This window comes from Varroa destructor, unplaced genomic scaffold (assembly GCF_002443255.2).
Source record: "Varroa destructor unplaced genomic scaffold, Vdes_3.0 BEIS01000003.1, whole genome shotgun sequence".
Lineage (NCBI taxonomy): Eukaryota > Metazoa > Arthropoda > Arachnida > Mesostigmata > Varroidae > Varroa > Varroa destructor.
The window spans coordinates 52426633-52451910 of NW_019211456.1; the positions used below are offsets into that span (position 1 = coordinate 52426633).

Here is a 25278-nt window from a genome sequence, read left to right on the forward strand (position 1 = left end):
GTAGTAATATAAATTATAATGAAACATATTTCCTAATCTGACCATCCGTATAAGTAGTAAATGCAAATAAAACATATGGCAGGTTTTCGTAATAGTTTCAGCGGGCAACTTAAAATATGTATCGCCCAATCGTCACGTTTCTATTACACAGATTACTGTGTCTAAATTCGTTTGATGTTTAAAGTCTTATATACATAGTAAGCTTATATATAAGCTTACTTATATAGGCCTAGCATAAATGCTTATATACATAGTAAGTCTTGTACTTTATAGATTCTCATCAATATGGAAGAGACCCAGTATAAATATAACAAAATAATTCTGTTGCACGGAAAGGTTATTTATTTTATAGTAACAAATCAGAATAATTTTTCCCATTAGATTCTGTTTCGTACATATATGCAATAAACGATAATCGTCTAATATTTAGAATTTGCCTTTTCTTCTTTTAAACGGCTTAGTCCCGCTGTTCCCTCCTTTCATTCTGTTTTTGATTCCGGAAGCATTTTCCGCATCGCGGTGATCATCGTCTTCATCTGCCCCTTCCCGTCTCCGTTTTCGCGCATCTTTTTTCTTATCTTCAAGTTCTTTCATTTCCTGAAATTTAACAAATATTAGGTAAATCCATCCTAATATAATACCGACTCTACAGAGAATCGATATTATTTCGATAGATGCCCCATCGATACATGTCACAGGCAAATGTGCAGCATTTATAAAAAGAAGCATTGGATTATATATACCTGTCTAGCAAACCTTTGGGCTTCTTGAACTCTTTCCTGTAGAACCATCACTTCTTGCTCCCGTACGTCATAAGCGGGAAGCTGTTTGCCAATGAGATGTTCTATCCGCTGATAGAGCTCAACGTCGTATTGACTAACAATTGTGACTGACTTGCCGCTCCTGCCGGCTCGAGCCGTACGACCCACTCTATGAATATAATCCTTTGAGTGTGTAGGAATGTCATAATTGATAACTACATCAACGTGCGGTATATCAAGACCTCGAGCTGCGACGTCGGTAGCCAGAAGTATGTTCCTTGCTTTGCCCCTAAATTTCTGCAGGGCTCCTAATCGCTTCGCCTGTGACATCTGTCCGTGAAGGGGGATAGCTGTAAAGCCAAGGTTCCTCAGCATCAATGCCAGCTTCTGAGTACCATTACAAGTTGCGCAGAAAACGATAAAGCTCTGACCGGCCATTTCCTGAAGCAGATGGACTAAATACACTTCCTTGAACTTGGCTGGAATGAAGAGATAGTGCTGCTTTAGTTTGTCGACGGTTTGATACTTTGAGCTAACTTCAACACGGACTGGGTCTGTCAGAGAAGCCCGTTGGAGCTTAGCGACTTTCTTAGTCATCGTTGCTGAGTAAAGAAACGTTTTCCGTCCTTCTCTAGGGATAACTTTTAGGATTTTGTCGACTTCTTCCTCGAAATCCATATTCAGGATACGGTCCGCTTCGTCCATGACTAAATATTTTAAATTTTTTAAACTAAATCCCTTCGTATTTTCCAAATGATCAATGAGACGTCCAGGTGTAGCTGAAAAGGGAATGAGCGATACTATAAGTTTTTTAAGTTACCATTCGTAACACCATATATTTGAACTCAATACGTGCTTCATTATATGCTGCCTTATATTATAAAGCAGAATTGCATAAAATGCATTAGTGTCTACAGTGTTGAAAACGATTCTGACGAGTTTCATTTTAGAGGAGTGGTTTGAACGAAAGCATTGTAATAAAAAGCACAGGTCAGTTAATTGTGATGTTTGTAATCTCAGTGACTTAATTCTGCACGCTTACGGACAATGTTATCAGGTTCGATACGTTATTTTCCTCAGCAAGTCGAGCTGCGTTTAACTAATCAATTTGCTACCACATACTATCCTATCCCGGCGATCGCCAAGGGAAGTTTTTACTTGCTTAGATATATTGCTGAGCAGCAGTGTTTTTGTTCGTTAACTATTGTCGATTAGTATGTAGTTTCTAACTTTATTTGATAAATTTGAAAAAATACTGTTAAAAGCGATAGCAGAAAGAACATTTGTCTCAGTAAATTATTGGGAAATATTCCTAATAAAAAAGGGATTCATGAAATAGAAGCAGAAGTAAGCGCAACTCACGGAATGCAGGAGGGGACAGTCGTCCACATAAAACAGCCAGGTCCATTTTGATTCGACTGGTTAGGTTGTGCCCCTCACAGGAAAAGCCACTCTGTCTAGGTATTTTCAATATCTCAAAAAGGCTTAAATGTCTATATTCCTATTCATGTTCTTCGATCAATTTTTAAAAGGAACACGTATTCTCATAAAAGAAATCCTAATTTTCCGGCACAGTAGAGTTTCGCCCATAGTAAAATGTATCTGGCAGCGACTGCGAAATAAAAAAACTCACTCGACAATACTTCGCAGGTAACCGTGCCTAATAGCTGTATCAGGTAAAAAAAAACTTGCTAAGCTATACTTGGGAACCAGTGTAGCATCTGTAGAATCTGATTGATTCCAAAAGACTTACCGATAACTACGTGGGGCTTTTTTGCTAGCATCATCGCTTGTGTCATCATGTCAATTCCGCCAACAATCACAGCTAAATAACAGAGGAAAGATGTGTCATCATGTTAACCGACAGTAGAAAAACGTATCGATGAGCACACAAAGGACCATATTATGATGTTATAAGTATATCACGTAACCCAAAACGAGTTATGTTAGGATATATATTTTTTGTGAGGACTGCCATAACTCGGTGATAAAATTTAACGAAAAATCTTACGTCTGAGAAAACTCGTTTTCTAGCATAGCAAGGATATCATCAGAACCTAAGCTAACCGTATAATATAATTTATTGAGAAAACACCTTACCGCTCTTGACGCCGATACTGGATCCGAGCGCGTCAAACTGTTCTGAAATCTGAAAGGCCAACTCCCTAGTCGGAGTCAATATAAGGGCAAACAACCTCTGTGGATTGTTCAGCAGCGCCTGAAGAATCGGAAGAGCGAATGCGCCGGTTTTTCCCGAACCAGTTTCTGCCAAACCAATAATGTCCCTGCCTTCGAGAGCTATGGGAATAGCTTCCTTCTGGATTTTCGAAGGAGCTGTCCATTTTAGCCTTTCACAAGCTTCACACAAAACATCGACTACTCCCTAAAAACAAATGTTTAATCTGTTAGTTCCGTTCGCGCAAACCATTTCATAGGAAATTTTACGCGCAGATCATCGCCCCCTCTTGTTTTCTGTAAAACAAACCAATGTATGTAACCTAAAACAGCAAAGTTTGATTAAACTAAATTACGTATAAGTGCTACATGTTTGGCTCTACAACTAGTTAGGTCTCTTGTATTGCAGAAGATGAAACGCATTAAGTGGTACATATATATGTACATACATTGAGTTTAGATTTTTTTCCACTGGTATAGACGGTCAGTGCGTTGAATGCACTAGCCACTACCTTATCAAAACTAGGTGACGAGAGGTGAATTGGACACGAAATAAGAAACGTCCGGCGTAATACCATATCTATCTGTGACACTAGCTAATCGACCCTAATGCACATTGTTGGACAGCGTCGACGAAAGTTTATTGTCTCATTGATAACCGTTTCGACTAAGACTTATTCTAGTAAAATTATATTATTACTCGGCTAGACATCAAAGCTCTCGCCTTTTACATGTTTTGAGCGATTACCACTTTGGTAACTTCCTTTTTCACAACGGCCATGAGCACGTGGTTTTGTTTGGGTTCACTTTGCATTTTTGTGGTTTACCATTCCCAAGATATGCCTAGAGTCCTTAGTAAACTTACCAACTTTTTAAACGTGCATGTGTTATCGTCACCTCTTTCTCCTATTTGTGTTCTTTCGAGGTCATTATCGGAGCATTCATCCTCGCTGGACGTTGCCATCGTCGAACAGTGAATGAGTTCCGTCGAATTAAAAGACTCGGAGAATGGCCAGGAACGCACAATATTAGCTAAACATCAATAGCTCAGATAGTGGATGTTTTTATATACTTAGTATTTGAATACTAGAGAATATCGATATGAGAGATTTCTTAGTATAGTAGTTGATAATTTTATTAGACGATAGCAGGCATATGAGACAAAGGGTGCTGCATCTTCCAATCGGTCGGAATGAACTGACGTAGCTTTTCCAACGTGCTCAGTGAACAGGAGCAAAAGATCACTTGGGTAAAGAAGTGTTTCGATTACGCAGCAATGAAGCTTTACATATGTGAAGATTCGGTGCAAACCTGCAAATTGGACGCAGTTTTGCAGGAGACAAAGTATCAAGTTGAGCGAGTCCAATGTAAGGCCAAAGAATCGCCTTTAAAGCGTTTGCCGGCGTTCGAATTGGCAGACGGTGATCATTTATTTTCCACAAATGCCATCTGTCGCTACTTGTGGGCTAAGGCGGGCAAAACCGTTGATACTGAAGATGAATACTGGCTTTCGTATGAAAGTTCGGTACTTTTGCCATCTGTAGCAGGTATTGTGCTAGGAAAGAAGATTGCCTTAAGGCTCGAAGACTTCAACCCACCTCCTAAACAGGCGTCACTTGGGTACCTGGTCATTTGCTCTGCATTAAGCGCATTGTCGACGGACGAAAATTGTGCAGCGCTGCTCAGTTCGATATCATTCTATGCCAAATTTGCATCAGATTTTGCCAACATTATCCCGAAATCGATCGCCTTGGAGAGTTTGTTAAACCTTTACACGGAGCAAATTCAGGTGACTAAGCAGAGCCAGAGTTGCTCAGATGAGCAACACATTAAACTAACTCATGAGTTTATCGATAAAGCCGTGACGTTATGGAAAGACAAGGTTGGTGGAAATCCGCTAACAGAAAAGACAGCTCCAATTCTCCCGGAGAAAGGGAAGCGTAATATGCTAATCACCGCTGCTTTGCCATACATAAACAATGTGCCTCATTTAGGCAATATTGTTAGTAGCGTTTTGAGTGCGGACGTATTTGCTCGTTTCTGTCGTATGCGTGGCTATAATACGTTATTTATTGGTGGAACGGATGAGTACGGCACAGCTACAGAGACCAAAGCACTTGAATTGAAATGCACACCCAGGGAGCTTTGCGATAAGTACCACACTATCCATAAAGACATATATAAATGGTTTAATATTGAGTTCGATTACTTTGGTCGTACGTCTACATTAAAGCAGACCGAAATGGCGCAAGCTGTTTTCAATAAGCTACATGAAAATGGCTACCTGAGTGCAGATTCTGTCGAACAACTCTATTGCGAAGAATGCCCGCGTTTTTTGGCAGACCGCTTCGTCGAAGGAGCCTGCCCTTTTTGCGCCTATGAGGATGCCCGGGGAGATCAGTGTGACAAGTGTTCTAAACTCATTAACGCAATAGAACTCAAGCACCCTAAATGTAAGCTCTGTAAGAGTACGCCAATCATCAAGGCATCGCAGCATCTATTCCTTGACATGCCCAAGATCGACTCGGCTTTCCGCGAGTGGCTAGATGTGAGTATTAAGACTGGCCAGTGGACACAAACCGCTAAGGTGATTACGAATTCCTGGCTACGAGAGGGACTCAGGCCTCGCTGTATAACCCGAGACCTGAAATGGGGCGTACCTGTGCCCATACAAGGTTATGAAAATAAGGTGTTCTATGTTTGGTTTGATGCTCCTATCGGCTATTTGTCAATTACGTCTTCCTATACAGACCAGTGGGAAAAATGGTGGAAAAATCCTGAAGAGGTAGAGCTATCGCAGTTTATGGGCAAGGACAATGTACCTTTCCATGCGATTATTTTTCCTATGTGCCTAATTGGCACTGGAGAGAATTTTACAAAAGTAAACAACGTCGTCGCCACAGAGTACCTGAACTACGAAAACACTAAATTTTCTAAATCACGTGGAGTTGGCGTGTTTGGTACGGACGCAAAAGAAACCGGAATAGTGTCCGATGTCTGGCGTTTCTATATGATGTACCTTCGACCCGAGTCTCAAGACACGGCATTCAGCTGGGCAGATTTGCAAACCAAAAACAACTCAGAACTTCTTAACAACCTTGGGAACTTCGTAAATCGTTGCCTCACATTCATTGGTAACAACTTCGCTGGCCAGGTACCTTCGTTCGTCGGCGACCTTCTTGAAGAGGATAAGATGGTCATTGCTCAGGTTGCGCAGTTCTACCATGACTTCCTGCAAAAACTTGAGCACAATCATATCCGTGACGCGTTACGCTCGCTTCTGATGATCTCGAAAATGGGTAACCAGTACATCCAATCAACTAGACCATGGGAGCTCGTGAAAACGGCTGACACAAGGGCGCGTTGTGGGAACACTCTGTACATAGGTGTGCAGATCTGCGCACTTATTGCTGGCTGCTTAGAGCCATTCATGCCGGACACCGCCAAAGAACTACGGCACCAGCTCAACATTACAAAGCTCCAACTGGACGATCAATTCCGACCATTAGTGGCTGCTGGTCATAAGATAAACAAGGCGACACCGCTGTTCAAAAAAATTGACACTGATGTCATCGAAGAGTTCCGTAAAAAATATGCCGGCGACCAACAGGGGCGTACCCAGCTGGTGAAAGACTCTACCGAATTGAAGACAAAGCTCAAGAAGCAAGAAGACAAGCTTCGAACGTTAAAGGCTGCCAAAGCTGATCGGCAATTAATTATCAGGGAGACGAACGTACTTTTCGATATGAAGAAACTGTTGGAAGTCTCGCAGATCGCAGAGGCTTCATCTGTAATTGGCAGTGACCAGGCTTTGTTCCTTACGGCAGCTGAGTTTGAAACCAGAGTAAAGGAACAGGGAGACAAGGTAAGAGCATTGAAAACAAACAAAGCTGAGAAAGAAATTATCAGCAAAGAGGTAGACGTCCTTCTTTCGTTGAAGAAACAACTAGAAGCTGCACGTATACTCGATGGATTTCAGGCGCCTAACTATAAGGGTGACGCTATTAGCAGTCCCGAAGAAATCCAAAAAAAAGTCACTGCACAGGGTGACAAGGTTCGCAGACTAAAAGCCGACAACGCCGAAAAAGTTGTTATTGACAAGGAAGTTACGATCCTTCTTGAGTTGAAGAGGCAACTTGCAATGGCCAAAGGAGAATCTCCTACTACTAGTAGAACCACTACTACTAATAATAACAACAAAGACAGTAAAGAAAAGTAATATTCTAGTTATGCGGCTGAAAGCATACCTTCAGCTTTTCTGATGATGTAATTTAAGGATAGCTTATTTATGCAAAAAGATCCTTGGAAATTTTTGAATGATTGTGTTCTAGTAATATTAAATAATAAATCTAAGTGAGCTAATGTAAAGAACTCTGTTCGGCTTTGTTGTTGTTAATTCTGAAAATTTGATAACTCACTAGTTTGATATATCAGTAACTCGTAATCTAATTAGACTTCTTAAACGCAATATCTCTAGTAATGTTTAGTCTTACGGAGCTTGAATTTCTATTTTAGTTTAATTAAACTGATCTTAAAAGTTTATTTCGCAATTTTTAGACGCTTTCGTTTTCCATACTCTCGTAGCCAGTATTCCACGGAAGGCGGACGGAGTGAATATGTTCATGCTTGAAAAGTTATTAATGCGTTTTTCTTACAACAGAAAAATAGGATTTCCAAAACGCAACAGGTAATTGTGTGATAACAACGGGTTCTAGCAAATATGCTCTAGCTATAAATATTGGCCATAAGGAGCGTTTGCTTTCAGCTACAAAGCCATCTTGTAACAATCCTCCAGCTGCCATCATCGAGCGACGTGTTCGTTGACCATGGAGCGGCATTTCGAGAAAGCAATAATTGTAATAAAACATGGGCGACCGAGGCCTTCCCCTCATATATGTAATCTGCGGAAAACTGTCTAATAGTGAATATGCGCTTTTTATGTGAATGACGGTGTGTCGATGAATGTGGTGTGACTCAGAAGCTTAGCAGAAGATCGAACCTATTTGAATTGGCACGAGATGACCAAATTTGGTTAAATCATAAAGAAGACAAAGCACAATGTTTCCGCGCAAAAGTTTTTCTAACTCAAAAAAATATGTTATCGCTATGTATAATAAGTGTTTTTGGATGATTTTTACCATCTTCTAATCAAATTGTTCGGGACTTTGATTTACTTTACATACTGACATACTCAGTATTTATATATAAAGAAAAAGAAATAATATATATTTCTATATTTTGCACCATGTTTTTATTATCTTATCATCATGTGCGTATTTTTATATATGACTGTACACCCGCAATGAATCGTAGAAAAATACACCAAATCGGACATCTAAATAATATAATCGTTTCTGCTTTTGGGAAAGGCTGTTTTCGTGAATCCGACGGCTACATTAGCTTGATGCATTTAAGCTATTAAAGTGGTAAATTAGATTATTCGTCATAGACAGATTTTATTGGCAGTTAAATTGTCGTTACTTATTTTTTGTTCGTTATCATCAGGATGGCCTTTCGCTCAGTATACATTTGTCGTGTATACTACACCATTCTAGTACGTATATAGTCAAGGGTTGTTTAGTTATTCAATTTATTTCATTTACAAGTCATGTTTACTTACATTAAAGATTATATTTTACAAAAAGGTCAAGTTATGAACAGTGTCCAGGCAAGAGTACACGCAAGCTATAGAAAAGGGAATGATTACGTTAGCATTTATTAAAGAATTAATGTACCTAAAAAAGGTGAATTTATTTTTTAAACGTGAATGTAGAATTGATACATTCGTGTGGCTGTTAACGTGTCGGCTATATGCGCCGGAAATGAAGACGATTTTCTTTTTTCATTAACTACGTATTCTGAATGATTTACATTTTTTAGACAATACAAAACGAGAAAGATCTCTTTAAAGTGCTTTTAATTATAAGATATTTTAAGATAAACTGCCAGTGAAAGGATTCAAAACCTACGATTCAGTTCAGTGATTCAAGATCGTCTAACGGGAGGCAACAGTAGTGTCAAAGAGCTTCGGAAACATCAAAAAGGTGATAAATCGAAAACAGGGTTGCCTTATCATGCAGCAGTGTTTCTTCTCAAATGACTTACTCAAAGCCAAAAACACTGGCATACACATAAGCTTACAAAAGCAACACATAAGAAGACATGCTGACCTAATTGCTGGACAAATCTATTGTTGAAAAACCTAAAGATTCAATATAGATAGACATGCAAAAATAATAGTCGAAAATTATGAAGACCTTATTAAAAGGGTATCAATAATACAGTTTTCTTTTTGTAGGAAAGACGAAAGAAGACAAAATGTCGATTGTAATGCGACAGATAAAATGACTATCATCAAACCTTGTAAGTTTATCACCGCACAAACACCATCGTCAGAATATCCATGGGAAGATGATATAACACACAAGATCGCACCACGATCGTCATAGTCAGCGTGGTGCAAAGCTATAATTTGATTATTCTGCCATGGATAAATGTTAATCCGCCCAACAACAGCTATGAGTACTCTTAATACTAGCCTGAACCATTCTAGTTTGGTTTACCGATTTATCATAGTTTTATTAGCTAAAAATATATAGTCTTTGACAGTTTGTGTACGTCGACGCTAATGATATTGCCCTGCTTCGATTAGTGACAATATTCAATAGCTGTTTTTCACACAACGGTTCCAGTTGAAGGCAATAGGTCAGCAAAGATCGCGGGGACAGACATCAGCGTCAATAAATGTAGTAAAATCTTATCGGACTCCGTCGAACAGGCATGGATCAATTGTATAAGGACAATTCCTATATATGAATATGGTGATATTGCCGTCGCGATGCTGGTCAATGCTATTCTTCGAATGTTGTTGTAAACAATATCGTATTTTAAGGAAAAAAGAGTGTTGCCCTTTTGTCTAATATATAGCGAATACGATTGATGCTTGTTTCAGCCGTATTCGTTCAAAGTTGCCAAATACAAAAATTTCACGTTCGCAATCCATTCGACAACAGAGGCTTCTTCGAGGCTCCGACAGGATTACGTTGGTATCTATTCTCAGACCTTAAATAATATATCTTGAGGCTGTAAGACCCCTATTGATCTGTCCAGACGACCGAGTTGTTATTGATATAAAACAATTTATAGAGGTATTGGCTGAAAGTGCCGATGGCTAATCAACATAAAGGCAATAGAAAACCAAAAACAACTCAAACGATTCGATCCGCTGCTGATTATTAGCAACCTGTACGAGAACTTTTCGTAGCTCATAAGCAGTACCGATTTGATCTGTTTTAATTTTCAAATAATCGTTACATATAAGTAGATCGGAACACAACTTCATATTAATACTTCCATATTCACAATAGCTAATTTAATGCGGAATGATGAATGGTATCGAGTTTACATTGTTCACAGCAATCTTATTTTAGTCGCAATAGTAGTAGGCAGATCTTCGAGTAATAAACTGATGTTTCATAGAAATAAACCGTTTTAGGCGTTATGTCGTTGCTTTGTCGTTTTCTTATTTTTATTATTACGGTAGATACACGGTGGCATTACCTCGACTTTTTGTAAGTCTATCGTTATTCTTCGTGTGATCAGACCTTCAGAATGTGCGTAATGGGCAGGGGGACGACGGCACTCGGGGGCAAGACTGGTAGAGGCTACTGTAGAAAATTATGGCTTTCTTGCCGAAAAGATACCGTATAGATCGGTGAAAAAAGTAGTCAGGCGCTCGTCAACAAAAATGGGGGTCTTATGCTGGCATAAACGTGAATGTTACCCATGTAGGTGTGTAGTTTGTGTACATTTTTTTTATATAGGCGTCGCCGCATTCAGCGGAGGTGCGAGCCTTTGTCCACGAAATTCCTTGAACGAGTGAGATAGTTAGTGAAGTGGAGAGTACGCGGTAGAAGTCTCGCGAATCTTTCGGTAAAGGGATGTTAACGAAAAAAAATTTGTTTTTATTTTTGACTAGTACTGTGATCTGCAACGGATTCTTAACAAGCCACTGTACCTTTTGACGATTTTGTTTTTTCAGACATGAATTTAATTAGCTCTGTATCATGTAAATTTATGGTGGTAGAAAAAATAGTTTCGTTGCGAAGGTTACGTTCATCATATGCGTTTTCCGCCTCACGGGTGAACAGTCTTACTTTACAACTCATACAACGCGGTACTCGCTCTTTGGCGCGTCCTGTTATTGTTTCCAGTTAGCCACGATCCACAATCTTCCTGCACGCCGCTTAGTTAGTGCTTCGAAACCAGACAAGCCTAAGTGGTGATTGCCAGCGTTTTTTTTGTTTTCAGGAGATAGCTTTCTTTTTTTCGTTTATCACTGGTTTTCATTTGCACTCGTTTTAGCCCTAGTCATTCATCGACGCTCCTCATTGTTCAATAGTTGTTTTGCCACCTTTTGCATCGTCTGTCGTGTCTGTCTGTAGAGTCCGATTAACAAAAGTGTCTATGTTCACTTTATTGAAAGAAATAAAGGGAAGTTTAATACAAATACCTATGTTATGTCAATAAAAGCACAAACATCAATGTTTAATAACAGTTCTTTCGCTCCGACACCTCATATGCGCCACTTCATACACTCCACTGTAATATAGTATTTTCATTTAATATTCGCCAAGAACTATTTGTTACTATGCAGGGAAATTCTAAATGTCGATTCGTTGCTCAATTTTCAGTAATCTCTTTGATAGAATTAAGTGTGCGTGCGTTTGTCTGGCGTTTAGCGCTCCAGGAGTAATCCCAAATTGAAAGATATATATAGGTGATGAACGTTGTATCCAGTGACGCAATTAAATAGCAGCAATAAATAACTTGAAATTTTCAGTTATTCGCATAAATTTATGCCGGAAGAGTTTTTTTTGCTGTCTCAACGCGATTGCGTAATTTAGCGTGCAACTACAACAGGTATCGCCGAAACGGACTGCGCAGGCTCCATCTGAGATTCAGGACTACTGTGTTGGTTAGATTTGACTTGTTGGTTTCCTGTCATTGAGTAACGAATAGCACGGAAGCTGAGTCTGGACAATCTCTTCGGCGGAGCGCCATCGTAGCGGGGGTTAAATCTTCTGGGGATAGGTTTTGGCCGACAGCATAACCACCAAAGCAGAACGGTCACGGCGCATGTGAGAACAGACAGCCCGATTGTCAACATAAAGTAGAATTGCCTAGTGCCTGGTGTCAGAGCTAGCGCGAAAAAGTCGTCTTGATTAACTTCGTCCGACATCATTTCAGACATTCCGACATCGGAGTACACAGATGCGTTAGTACTGGATAGGTCGGGAACTTGTGGTCGAGCATCCAAGTTATTCATCTTTGATCGTCGTTGAGGCATGCGGTGGATGTATAGCGTTGGACTTTCGACCAACACGGAAGAATCATCTGTCGACGTAGACAACGCCGCTCCAGCTGCGGCCATCACTACAAGACTATCTACAATTATATTCATGATTCTTTAATTGTAGTTAAGCAATACAAGCGAATAACTGAACTATTACGTGGTTCGTCAGCTTACGTGATTGTAGCCTTCAAGAGGCCACGACAGGTGTGGTCACTGATAAAATCAGAAGGAAACACCCGCCACCTACATGGGGTCAGTTAGTCACTATCTCCAAGATGTACCAGGCAAACAGACTTGCTAGGTAATCCGATGTGAAGTACTACTCAATAAGCTTCGCCGAGCACACAGTTTGTTTTATCTTTGTATTATCCACAAAAGCCGCACATATACCCACATACACATGGACATACTAAGGAACCCTCAGTTGTCCGTAGCAAAAGTCATCGCCCGAGCCTTTTCGACAAATTGTACGACAGGGGCAAGCCGTGTTTGCATTAGCACAAAGCACGGCGTTGCTGTGCCTGCGGGTGCGCGAACTATTCTGCCGTGTCGACCTGGCTAGTTACTGATCCCTTGTCAACAGTCCTCGCCCGCCTGCTTGCTCTATAGCCAGCCTGCGTTTTCTCCGCCGTTTTCTCCCCTCGCCCAGCAGAGGCGAGACTGCAATCCGCTCCGCTCTTGGCGTCGTACTACCGCTGCATTCTCCAACTGCTTCAACCGATTCACGATGAGTAACGCCGACCGAATTGCAGCAGCCTACAGCTGATGGTACAGCAAGCCGTTCTATATGCTTAGGCTTATTCTCTATACGCTTTGCGTATAGGAACGGCAAGATCTTCACCGACAACGGTAATAGTACCATACGAGATGAGAGAGGAACCAAGCGGGAAAGATTCTCCGAATCCCTTGGCTTGAGGATGATCTCTATGTTCTTCTTACAAACCTATAAATCATAATGAGAATGAATTCTACAATATAATTTAGTCGTTGCCCGCTGAATTCTTGTACAGTATACTAAAAATCGTTGTCTATACTGACCAAGATTTGGTACGCGACCAAATGGTAGTCACTAGCGTATTTCGGCTCGTATATACACACACCTTATGAGTTATTTAATGGAACAGCACTATCGTTGAATGATGTAGTACGTGACCCATAGGCACCAGGCTACAATTTAGTGCTTCTGTAGAGTTTTTAAGCCGGAACCTCTATGAATTTGTCGTAAAAAGAACGGAGAAGGCGCAATATTAGAGAAGGTGAGATCCGCTGGCGGTTTGCTGCTGTGGCCAGTGAAACCTGAAAGCGACCATATGGCAACGTCTATACTGTGTAGGTTCCTAGTCTATTATTAAGTTTCGCCTGCTTCAGCAACAACAACTTGTGAGCAGAAAACAACGTTCGAACTTGGCTATAGCAGAGCCGAAAAGCATGTTTACCCACTCACTATAAGGCACTACACTGTAAGGCAATCCCACTAAAAAAATGAGCACACTCTGGAGGCTACTACGTGCGAAGTTTATGGCGACAACAGTAGTAGTAATAATAACAATATTAAAGGACACTAGTTAACGGTGAACGTAAGGAAAGTAATACTTTACTAATGAAACGCAATACTAAAAATAGAGACATAGGCGAAGTATTCAAAGGTATCGCGCTACTTCTGGCAATTATCCTAAATAACTAGTTCCATCACATATAGGTTCACACGATCTTATGATCAACAACGACAGATTCAGTTTCAGCGGTCTAACGGTTTTGCACGTAGTTTAAATACGCTTGCCAATGGGATCGGATCGGATCAGATTTGACTTGACCATTGCTAACATCTTCGTGTGGTTCAGTACATCAGAGCGAATTCAAAACAATTATTATTTTTGTCATTATTTGAGTCATATTTTTTTCGAAAAGTCAGCCGCTGCAGCGTGTCTGGTGATGCCCTGACCCCTGGTGTTTCTGACCGCTGTTAAATAAGTAGTCATAAAATGAAAAGTCGAACAATACTACTACTACAGTCTGCAAACGACATAAAACTGTCAAACAATATATATATATATATATATATATATATATATTAGTACGCGGTAGAGGCTGTTTTAGCTAACTTTATCGTCATCAATATTATCGATAGATTTATTTGGCGAAATAATTTACGCAAAGGCAGACTAAAACAATCGTAACGTTTTGACAGTGAGTTGAATCAAATGCTTAGAATCTGATGAACAATGACATGTTGCAATATACCGCAGTATTACTGTATGTGTTGCAATTTTATCCAAATTGATGATTACTGAAATCGAGCTGCACAATCGACAATGCAGATGCCGTAATACATTACAGCCCTGCTCCGCCATGAACGATGTATAGAGGCGGATGTTTGCCATTGAGTCAAAGGGCCACCATGTTAAATTGTGCTTCCGGAAATGAAAGTGTGCCAAGTGCTTTGAGGCCGTACGAGGCTACTGCTTGACAAGGATGCTTGCTTTTCGAAGTAATTTCGTTACACTGGGATGTGACCAAGTATCCGACGAGAACGAACAGCTTCTAATATGTTTTATCGCTGCCATCAGAATTAGCATTTTCTTGTTCTATTAAACTACGATATGGTACTGCTGTGACATTATCTATTTGAGTGGTTTCTGTTTTACACTTCACTGCGCTGCATATGTGAGGACTAACTATTATCGTAAATTCAAATATTTTGAAAAAAAACACCTAACTAACTCATTGCTATATCTCCGTTCAAGTTCGGCCATTTATGTATGGTAACGAGTGTCCTACTAACAGACTGCTATTTGTTGACGTCCTAACAAATCAGGCTTATACGCTTCTTGATTGTAATAATCTCTATATTATCTTTATAACTAACTGCCTATGGCTTGTTAGTTCGCTAGTTATTTGAATAATTCATGATTTACTTTGTTAATACGTAGCAGGGCGGATTCTGTACCGAACATCGACTTTATTTCACAAAAATGACCACTGTTTATCCTGCTGCAATATTCAGTCACCAAATTATTTAGGCGAATAGGCACGATCTATTCGGGTAACGGTTTGCTTGCCTACACGGTTTGGCCTGATTTCGCGTCCGTCAAAAAATCGGTTGTTGCTGATGCCGCCGTTGGTGTATAACTGTAGCACTGAACTATTTGATCCTCGGATACACACTGTCGTTGATTGGCCAACGCTTACATGATTTATCCGTGCCGTGAACGGAGCCTTCGGTGCGGATTCGGCCTATGGTGTGTATTTGTGTCAATACAATATAGCAGGTACTGTTAGTTGAAGCTTTATTAGTACTAATAACACCGCGTGACACCCCTCATATTTACACTTTTTTTTTGGCTAAACTAGTCTATCCTCACGTATTGGCCAGCCGAATTTAGAACCGACTAGAAGGTGTCGTTGACGCTTATCTAAACTACTGTGTTCGCTAGCATTCGTAGACAAACAGAACGGCATATAGTCGAAATAAATATCGCACAATCAAGCGCAGTAGAAGCTGACTAACTGCCCCATCTTTACGATCTGAATAGCGATCATTTTGATCGATCGAGCTCGCAAACGAATATACACACACACACACACACACACACACACACACACACACACACACACTCACACACTCACAGACTCACACACACACACACGCACACACACAAAAACCACACAAAAAAAAGCGAACATTACAAATGGGCTCCCACATTTGTACATGCATGTTTATATATAGGCTAGAGTTTTCCTTTTGTAGTGGGAGACGTCCCCAGTTTTACCTGTAGGGTCAACGTTCTCTGCTCAACTATGTACAATAATGTATACGCCCTGTGTGACTGCTAAGACGATATTATAAAGAAGAACTATCGCCAAGCCCAGAATGGATTCAGATTATCGATTTGTCCCTTATTAAAGAAAAGCGGTGGCTGAACAAAAATAACAAAGTTAATACATCAATTCAGTCTTCGTCACAAGCGAAGCAAGAACGATATGGAGGCATCATAAGGCAATCATGTCATTTATGATAATTGGGTAAGTGAATAGCTGAAAATAAATATATAGTAAACATTAAAAATACAAGGGGTTATGGGGAGAAAAAAAGGGGAGGCGGATAGCGATGGAAGTGCAAAAAAGCAACTTTTCCCAGAAACCCAGCTCACCTGCCCTTTTCGCCCGCTTGTAGACGTTAAGCGACACCTGATCGCCGGAGCATGGCAAATGCCTTTAATTGCGTTACAGTACAGCTTATGTCGAAATCCAAAAGTCTATTGACGACTAACGAAATACGCTACGATAGCAGTTTCAGGACTGGTAGTACTAGTGATTGTGTCAGTAAATGCAGTGATAAACGACGGCGATAAATTCATATTTGCCCTCGCAGTGATACTAGAATCTAAGCCTACCGATATGATCGACGACGGTGAATAGGTATATCTATATGGTTCAAGGATAGATGCACCATATTAGCTAACGGCAGATGCTCGCATTAACTGGCTGCAAGCAAACTATAGTGGCAACTAGATGCCGCACAGTGGCATATGCGCGAAACAGTACGACAGCCCCAATGACGTTGCTTTCATCAGGTAGTAATATTATCACAACATAATTGAATTAATTTTAAGCCGGGAAAGTAGCTGGCGAATGTGTGACAGGGGGGAAACCACCAATTACAATGCAAGGCTGCATTAGCCGAAGGCTATAACAAAACGTCAGAATTCAGATATAAGTAATAGGATTTCTACTAAGATAAAGGCATGTTCTTATCCGTCTTGTGGACCCTGATGCGCCAGGCTTTCAAGTTTTTCAACTATGTTTATAACATGCACATGTTTGAATGCCCCAGATAGCGGCAATTTTCTATACAGAAAGGAGTGATAAGCTATAGGACAACGGAATTAGAACCATATGTACGATAACTTTTGATTACCGCACGTTTGCTAATAGTTGATATCTGTTTCTCTACAAAGCTTGAGGTTACCATAAGCTAACCTTATGCTCCACTTAATATATATATATATATATATCTTAACTCACTTACGGCCTATGCTATAGTCTTGAATATAGCGCAGCCATTATTACACCCTTCATTTATGTAAAACCGGATTAATTATTGCTGAGAATTGCTTCGACTCCTTACAACGCAAAAAGCTTCCAATAAAACAATAATAAACACAAGAAAATTCTATTTGACCGTTACCTGCCACGGTACATAAAATAATAGAGTTGAGCTACAAGAAAGCATTGTCCATAGCTTTTCATGGCATAAACTAAAAAGTAATCCGTATGCGCACCTGCATATATGCCCAGAAATCTGGCAAAGTGGCAATTAATGATTGTTTTCACTTACACTAAAGTTCCAGTGACCGGGAACAAATGACAGCTTTCTAGCGGCGGCAGTGACCCGCTTAACTCAAGCAGAGGCGGGAAACAAAGGAACAGGTTGTCGGTTCGAGCCCATCTTACGCATAAGCCCAACTTGAATGACTGAAAACTTTTCTCGGAAGTTGGGCGTCTTCGTCATCATGAAATGTGGGCGGACTAACTCTGTTTTAATCTTGCATTTTGCTAATTGCAAGTTGAGTGTTCCTATATGAACCTTAATAAACCTTTGCACTCTTCGTACAGTCCTGTTAGAGGAACATAAGCATGCAGGTCACTGAACGTGATCGCTATAAAACTAACCTCGTTGCAAATATTGACAGAGACAGCAGAAAATAATGCTGCGCTGACTCGTAAAACAAGTATCTAATATTAAACAACAAGGACGATAGAATGAAGGAATACAGGGACAGATGGCATAGCAGTCGTCAAAAAGTAAATCCATTTTGTGCTAGCTCGATACAAGAATAATAGTACGCATGGTGATAGCACATCCATTGAGTGACCGTTAATTCGGGAATGGTACTTTTTTGTAGCAATTAATCAATAAATTAGGATGTGAACTTAAGCACTTCAATAGCAAGTCGTAGATTTTTCATATCTTATGAACGAGAAAAGTATTTTTTCTTCTAATCTATTATCTGATCCTTGTTTTCATTTTCTATATTTGATAAGCAATAATGTTATCTTTCTCATCTTCTTCAAACACATTGTTTCGGTTTATATATCATCATCCTTTATCAAATTCGCTGGAACCTGCCAACAAAGCAGTGCTGTTACCGGAAATCGATGCGCCTGCTACTGTCTGTTGTGTCTACATCCGAGAGAACAGATTTGCAGAAATGGCTTCTGCTTATCGCTGATTCGTCTTTTGTAGCCAACAAAAAAGTAGACAAGTTAATTTGTAAATAATGGTCGCCCTTGAGGACCCGCCTATTTATCTACCTCTATTATTTCCATGTTAATAGTCTCTTCTTGTTGTTTGATAAACATATAACCAAGAGTTCGCAGAGTGGGTGTGTACATTGCACATTCGGACCTACACAATGAGAGCTGAAAATCGCCAATATTAGTTCTCCGGGGTACGGGGTAAGGGGGCCCTTCAAACTGAATTTCGTCTCTGTTATGCTGCTAATAGATTGGCCGGTGTTCTATTTGGGACTCGGAAATCGTATAGGTCACATCTGAAGGTCTATTCCAGGTAGGCTGAGAGCCAATGCAAGAGAGACCTCAGCGAAAATAGCGGGAGTACTGGATTCTTTTATGTAATCCTCTTCCGGCATCTCCGAAACGTACTATATAGCTGCTTAGAGAGGCAAACTTCAAAAAGCTAATTGTGAAGGCAAATAAAGGAAACCTATTCAAGATATTCATCGCCATTGGCAGATAGAAGGGTAGATATCAGTGGGATACGAGCGGTTCGGCTGTACGGCCAGGTTCGAAACATTCGCTAAAAACACGACAAAAATGTATGTGGATAAAAAATTCGTGATACTTACATTGACGAAGCTATGTTTATCAGTACGCGTTAATTTTTAAGGTTTTATGGTTAGTAAAAGAATAATTTGTTTTCCTGCGGCGTATCGTGACGAAATCAGCTCATCGACCACTTCAACCCGGCATCGTGCACAACAGTTTTCACTGTCAAATGTGTGGCGCACCTCGCATTTGGACCTTTACTACTATTCTTCTAATACACAGTTTGCTTAACAATCACTTATGATGCATCATAAGGCCGTAGAAAAAAACTCTTTTCGCCGGTCCACTGATTTTAAAGAGCAGTGTGGCCTAACGTCCCTCGATAAAATTTTTATTAATGACTATTTGAAAAATTAGGTTCATGCAAAAACATCAACCATCCAAGGACAAAGAGTTAATAATTGAGAAGTGGTCAAGTTAGGTAGATCACGAAGCGCCTTAATCAGCCGTCATCAAAATCTTTTCGGCCGACTTGCTCTGTAGTAAGAGCAGGAGACCATTCAACTAATTTACATAGGTCATTACCATAAACTGAAAAGGCTCAGTGTAAACATAGAACGAAACAAGGATCGTTCTGTCCGCTTGTTCTAGTGCGATCAAGGTCACTGAAAACCTCAGTACATTCGGTGCGTATGATATCTTCGATCCAATATCATAAGCCCTTTCAAGGATCGCATTGCCTGTTATTATCAGCCTTACAAAAAAAATAAAATGTTTAAACTAATTGAACTAAGAAAAATACATTTTTCGCGAAAGTATTTAGCCAAAATAGCAGTCAACACAATGGCTATCTACTAACAGTTTAGGTGGAACAATGACTCGTCGTGTATCGCCTAAGACGTCTTTCTTGTTACGCATAGAACTTGAAGACCGCAATGATTTGACATTATCAACAAGAGGTCATGACAACAGCCTTCTAGTTTTAGCGGCTTTTTTAATGGTACAATAGAGTTATGAACTATTTAATATGTCCCTGCTAAGTTCATCGATGGCCCTTAGGTGCTGATCTGCTAGATGCTATACGGACAGAGTAGGGGTAGAGTTCTGCTTATGATTCCGACCTGTTACGAGTATTTGTAGCCTGGCAAATTTACGACGTATCGGAATATACCTTTCCGGTAGAATGTGTACACTCTTAAAATCGAGTAAGTTCAGTATTTATTTAAATGCGATTATAGCTTGCTAAAACTTTCTCATAGGTAATAAGCTCGATGAACGCGTACGGCCCAAATTGATTATACTGAATCATTAAAGGGCAGGATATGTTTCTCCGACGGTGTATTACGTTAGAATTTGATCTGTACAGGTCCTTTGCCTAGAGGGTTTTCATTTTGTAATAGATTCTTTACCGCCTAATACAGAGCTGTTCAGGAATACGGCGAAAACTTTTTCTAAAGTTACAGCGTATTCATTGTCGTATTTCTACTTTTTCCAAACATTGCGCTACGAAAACAATGAACGCAAGTACATTGACGATAGTCCAACTTTGGCGGGAGACAAATCAAGTTCTACTGAACAGCATAGAAGTACACAAGTTTCACTTCGAGTCTAAATTGAGCTCTCTTCTTATGCCTACCTATGGAAGTTAATGGAAGCATGTTTAATCTAACATGTTGTTTACCGTAAGCTAAGCTTCACAGGGGGGCCTGTTTTCTGGCATCGCCTATTTCCATTTTATTTTTCTGCTTCAGAGTATATATCACATTTTTCTCAACGCCAAACATATCAAGTTGGAACATTAAATTAGACAGAAAATTCGGGCTTTCAGCATTACTGATTTGGCATGTCCTTGATCGTGGTTCTCCGTATTGTCTAAAAGAGTGGCCAACAAACGTCATTCAGTGATTGCCCGGAACGGTCCGAAGTGTTGCATTATAAACTTGCTGGAAACTGGGTCGACGCTTTCCCGAACAAGCACTATAATTGACCTTCTTTCTTCGATTCACAATGAGCTGAGCTAGCAAAACTGGAATGGGGGGCATTAGGTTGTCTGTAATGACGAGAGCTCAAGCGGGGTTTAACTATTCTCTATCCTGTAAAAAACATTCAAATACGGTTGCCGCCGATGACGGTGCTGGAAAAAGTGCAATCGACGTCAGAGCGAGGCTGACAAGTTAGTTTACCTCAACTTCTTCGCAGATTTGCACACGCACAAACACACAACAAAATCAGCAGTTGAATGGTAACAGTATATACAGAGGCTGCAGATAACTTGCAAAGGTGGACCTATGTCACACTCCAACCTTTTTAATATTAAGCACTTGTTCATAATGCTAGCTGCTTGTATGTATCTTAAAACAATATAACTAAAGCAATTTAACTGTCATATTTCTCTGCACGCATTTATTTAAATAGTAAAGCAAAAGATATTTAACGAAAGTCATATATTTTTTTCATCAAATGAACGCTCTCTATAATTCAGTGAAAGCTGTGAAAGGAGAAAATGAGGAAATCGCTATTGTGACCGTATGGCGGAAATAAATCAGTATGCAAAACCATCGTTATCGGTAAAATTGTTACTCATCAAGCTATTTAGGGTAACTGAAACCTTAATGGTTCGCGATCACGAATTGCTCAATAATTGAAAAAAAAAAAAACATTTTTTAGGGATTGCAGAATCGAGAGCTAGAAACAGCGTTCAAGCCTTAGAACGGTGGCGTAGAATGTTTATTTTTATCACAGCAGTTTGTGTATCTCAAACATTAGGTAGTGGTATCTTAACGCCAGTGTAGGTAAAGAAATGCTAAAAGCATTTTTCTCCCCGAATTAGTGTGGCAGAATTCGAGAGACGACTTAGCTAGACTGGTTGGTTATGTCACAAGAAGTTCTCGATTATCAGGCAGAATACACGCTTGATGCCATAGCGAAAACAATAACATATAGAAGATACTGGGTATCTTCTAGACTACACTCTCGATCGGGTATGCCGGCTAGGATGAAAGATATGCGGCTAACGTGTTACGTACGTTTCAATGATACAGTGTACACCTGTAAATTGAATATTACTAGGGGTTTTTTCGGTAAATTTGCCGAATTGCCGTTGCCGAATTGCTAATCATCAGGTCCTTTTTGGAAGATGAAATAAAAACTCTTGTTTACGGGCCTGCTAATTAACTAATTCGAATGTATACTAAAAAGAAAAACACTCTTTCCCATATACAAGTATCCTCAATTGACGGAGTAGTTCTGAGGCTGATTTTCCTAAATCTTATATCGTTTTGTTCGAATTGGAACCTTGGACGATTAAAAGGGCACCGTTTTGTACATCGCTCACTAGGCTCAATCATCTGGATCTGAAGGATTTTGGGACATCTACATAACTAGTGTGCTTGATCGATTTTTCTGTGGCAAATTCTGCAATCGTATGTTACATTGTGCACTGTGTACGCAAATGTAAATAAAAGACCCTTATATAAGCAACAAGGAACTTCTCATCACATACGTCGGGGACTAGACCCAGCTCTGCACTTATCGATCCCTTCTAGACAGACGCTGCTTTGCTGAGCCCACAACATCACTTAAACTCGTCGTCAAAAAGAAGTCAATAGTTTTAAACGTGCGCTAGTTTGATGAAGTTTTTACAAATGTCGTATTCTTTTTTTGTAAAATACAAGATCATCCTCTATTAAGCTGCCGTACACCAGTAAATTGACAGCCTATAAAGACGGTGCAACAGTTGTCCTTTTACCTAAGCCATACTTTATCAATATATGCGGCTATTGTTAAATCAGAGCGAATTGCGAATGAGTTCGTTCAAATTATCGGTAGGAAATGTAAATACGTACTACGCTTTTGAAGCATGCGAGTACATGGGGGTGATGCTCCAAGCTAGGGAAGATCGTGACGTGTGTCAGCTGGGGTCGAACAACCCATAGTCAGCTATAATTAGATTTTTCTTACGCTTAAAGGGCTTGCGTACATAATAAGTATGATAATGCTTTTAGTTAGAAAATTCGTCTTGCTTACTAGAGATATTAATATGTGTATTTATCTAATTGGAATATTTTTTTTACTTTGATTTTTTTAGTTTATATATTTTCTCTACTTATGTGTGTATTTTTCGTAACGCATAAAGTCTAGCCGTTATGCAGAAATCATATTTGTTGAAATTTGCTCCTACCGACCATAGAGATACGTAAGTTTAGATATCGAGGTAGAGATATTCTGTTCTATGCGAAAAACCAACCGTCTGAGGCAATGCCTAGAGCATCGGACGCATACCTTGCATGGTTTTTTAGCATCCTCTCTGTTACGATTCATGGAAAAGAAGGCAAGTACTTCTAAGTTTCATCCAGCAAATATACTATATATAGTTATATCTAACGTTCACGAAGCGTTTCGTTGTCACAACCTCAAACAATTAACTTTCCTCAAATTTTTATTTCTTAATGAATTTCGTTTTTATTTGTATTACATGATGAAGCGGTTTTTCTGAATTTGAATTGTGGCTTCTGGACGACGGAAGTCCCCAGAAAGTACTGTTCTGTATTCAAAGCCGGTCGCGATTATGTGCAGAAGACGCGAAGACAGACTAGATGCAACTATATCAAGCTGAATTTCACTAAATACATAACAAACATTCAAATTGTACTGATCCTAGCTAAAGGAATGACACACTAATAAACTACATTGAATGGCTACAATGATTTACATGATTTTCCGGAGAGGCTTTTCATAGTTTCTTTCTAGCTAGAAAGTTAACGTGCCAGTCTCTGTAATTCAACAGCGTGACGCTTTCGTAAAACATTGCGTCGCTTGACGCCCCGTTATTGACATGCTGATTTTCCTTTTGGCTTAGCAATCAAAAAAAGACACATGACCATCTTAGGATCTCCACATTATGGCAAGCTGTCTGTCTAGTCAGAGTTGTTGCAAACGATTGGTTTTGGCGAGATTAATTTTTCGACAATAGCGGTGCTGTGAGAACCGGTACCATGGACACTCTAGGTAAACCCAGTCAGTTCTCGTCGCACTTGGGTAAATAAACGCGTATGTACTCCACTGTTTTGATCTTGATTATAAGGCCAATATAACTTCATCGATAATGTTGCGTCGCGGTTGACGGATGTATCGTGTTTGGATAACTTAATGGCTTGATGCGATCGATTAGTTATCATATCTGTCTCAGATTTTGACAAATTTGAAAGTGGCCGCAACCATTGTCGTCTGTGAACGAGTCTCACAGCACAACGTTTGGAGGCGAAAACCATGAATTTAACTTTAGAAGAAATACCCGAATTTGACGTGCCACCCCATACTCGAGTGCGATTTGAAAAAATTATCAAGCATATCATGAACTAATGAACTATAAGGAATATTCAGAAAAATGCCCTGATACCCATTATAAAGTGTAACGCAAACGAATAATATTGTATAGTAGGTTAAGAAGGAGAGTAACGGTAACGACTTAACCGTAAGTTCAACAATGATCCTCGTGCAGTACCGGATCTGAGGGATTCCGGAGCTATGACTCATTGGGAATAGTTCCGATCCGCTCTGGTTCGGGTAAAACGCATCTGAGCTTCCATAGTCAGTTTACTTTCGAAGCTCTATGCCAAAACCCATAGCAACTCAACCGCTTGTACTCAATAACTTATATTAGTATTTTAATATTATAAAGCATCTACACGCGCTTATGTAAAGTGATAAATCCTTGTCGATCAATGCGTAGCCCCACCGAACAATCTTTTCGAGCTAACAGTTCAGTGATAATTCTCAGTTCTCCCTTTGTAACGATTTTTATATTGGTTGCACTGTCTTAATTGAATGACACCCAGTGAAAATGAAATCCAATATAGCTAAAAATAGAAATCACTCGTTCTTCCTTTAAAAAGTAGTACTCGACCCATTTTCTGCCCCAATTAAAATTCAGAAATGTGAACGGAACGAACATCGTAATGGACCTAATGAATCTCGGTTATAGTCATAAATTCGGCCAATTGGTGTAAAAAAAATTAAGGGTTCATCTAACGACTTCATCTAACAAGTTCCGGGTGCAGATGTACCATATAAGCCGTCGTGTAGCTGTAGCCACCGTTGCAGACGTCGTCTACAACCTCGTCCGATCCACTAACGACGTCACCATGTGTCTCGAAAGGCAATCATGCATGCATGCATGCATATATGTATGTATATGTA

The 25278-nt window shown here is 39.8% G+C and overlaps 2 protein-coding genes across 8 annotated transcripts; one reads left to right on the plus strand and one right to left on the minus strand.

Moving 5' to 3' along the window:
* Positions 1-319: 319 nt before the first annotated feature.
* Positions 320-3960, minus strand: pths (probable ATP-dependent RNA helicase DDX47). 7 transcript variants are annotated; one of them, XM_022799950.2, is made up of 5 exons: positions 3802-3960; positions 2862-3144; positions 2515-2586; positions 744-1540; positions 320-597 (listed from the first exon to the last, which is right to left on the minus strand). In XM_022799950.2, exons 1-5 carry the CDS (start codon positions 3898-3900, stop codon positions 427-429), a joined length of 1422 nt encoding a protein of 473 aa, XP_022655685.1. In that variant the 5' UTR covers positions 3901-3960; the 3' UTR covers positions 320-426. The 7 variants fall into 7 exon arrangements, with proteins under 7 accessions (XP_022655685.1, XP_022655684.1, XP_022655686.1 ...); XM_022799949.2 differs by having other exon boundaries at positions 744-1561; XM_022799951.2 differs by lacking the exon at positions 3802-3960 and adding an exon at positions 3685-3795 and having other exon boundaries at positions 744-1561.
* A 40-nt stretch (positions 3961-4000) lies between these two features.
* MetRS (methionyl-tRNA synthetase 1) lies at positions 4001-7312 on the plus strand. Its single transcript, XM_022799946.2, has one exon. It carries the CDS (start codon positions 4213-4215, stop codon positions 7153-7155), a length of 2943 nt encoding a protein of 980 aa, XP_022655681.1. The 5' UTR covers positions 4001-4212; the 3' UTR covers positions 7156-7312.
* The last annotated feature ends 17966 nt before the right edge of the window (positions 7313-25278 follow it).

Coding starts and splice junctions, on each gene's coding strand:
- pths (XM_022799947.2), bottom strand. CDS start 3,514: ATGGTATTACGCCGGACGTTTCTTATTTCGTGTCCAATTCACCTCTCG. Junction 1,562..2,514: donor AAAGCCCCACGTAGTTATCG/GTAAGTCTTTTG, acceptor AAAAACTTATAG/TATCGCTCATTCCCTTTTCA. Junction 598..743: donor CCCAAAGGTTTGCTAGACAG/GTATATATAATC, acceptor GTTAAATTTCAG/GAAATGAAAGAACTTGAAGA.
- MetRS (XM_022799946.2), top strand. CDS start 4,213: ATGAAGCTTTACATATGTGAAGATTCGGTGCAAACCTGCAAATTGGAC.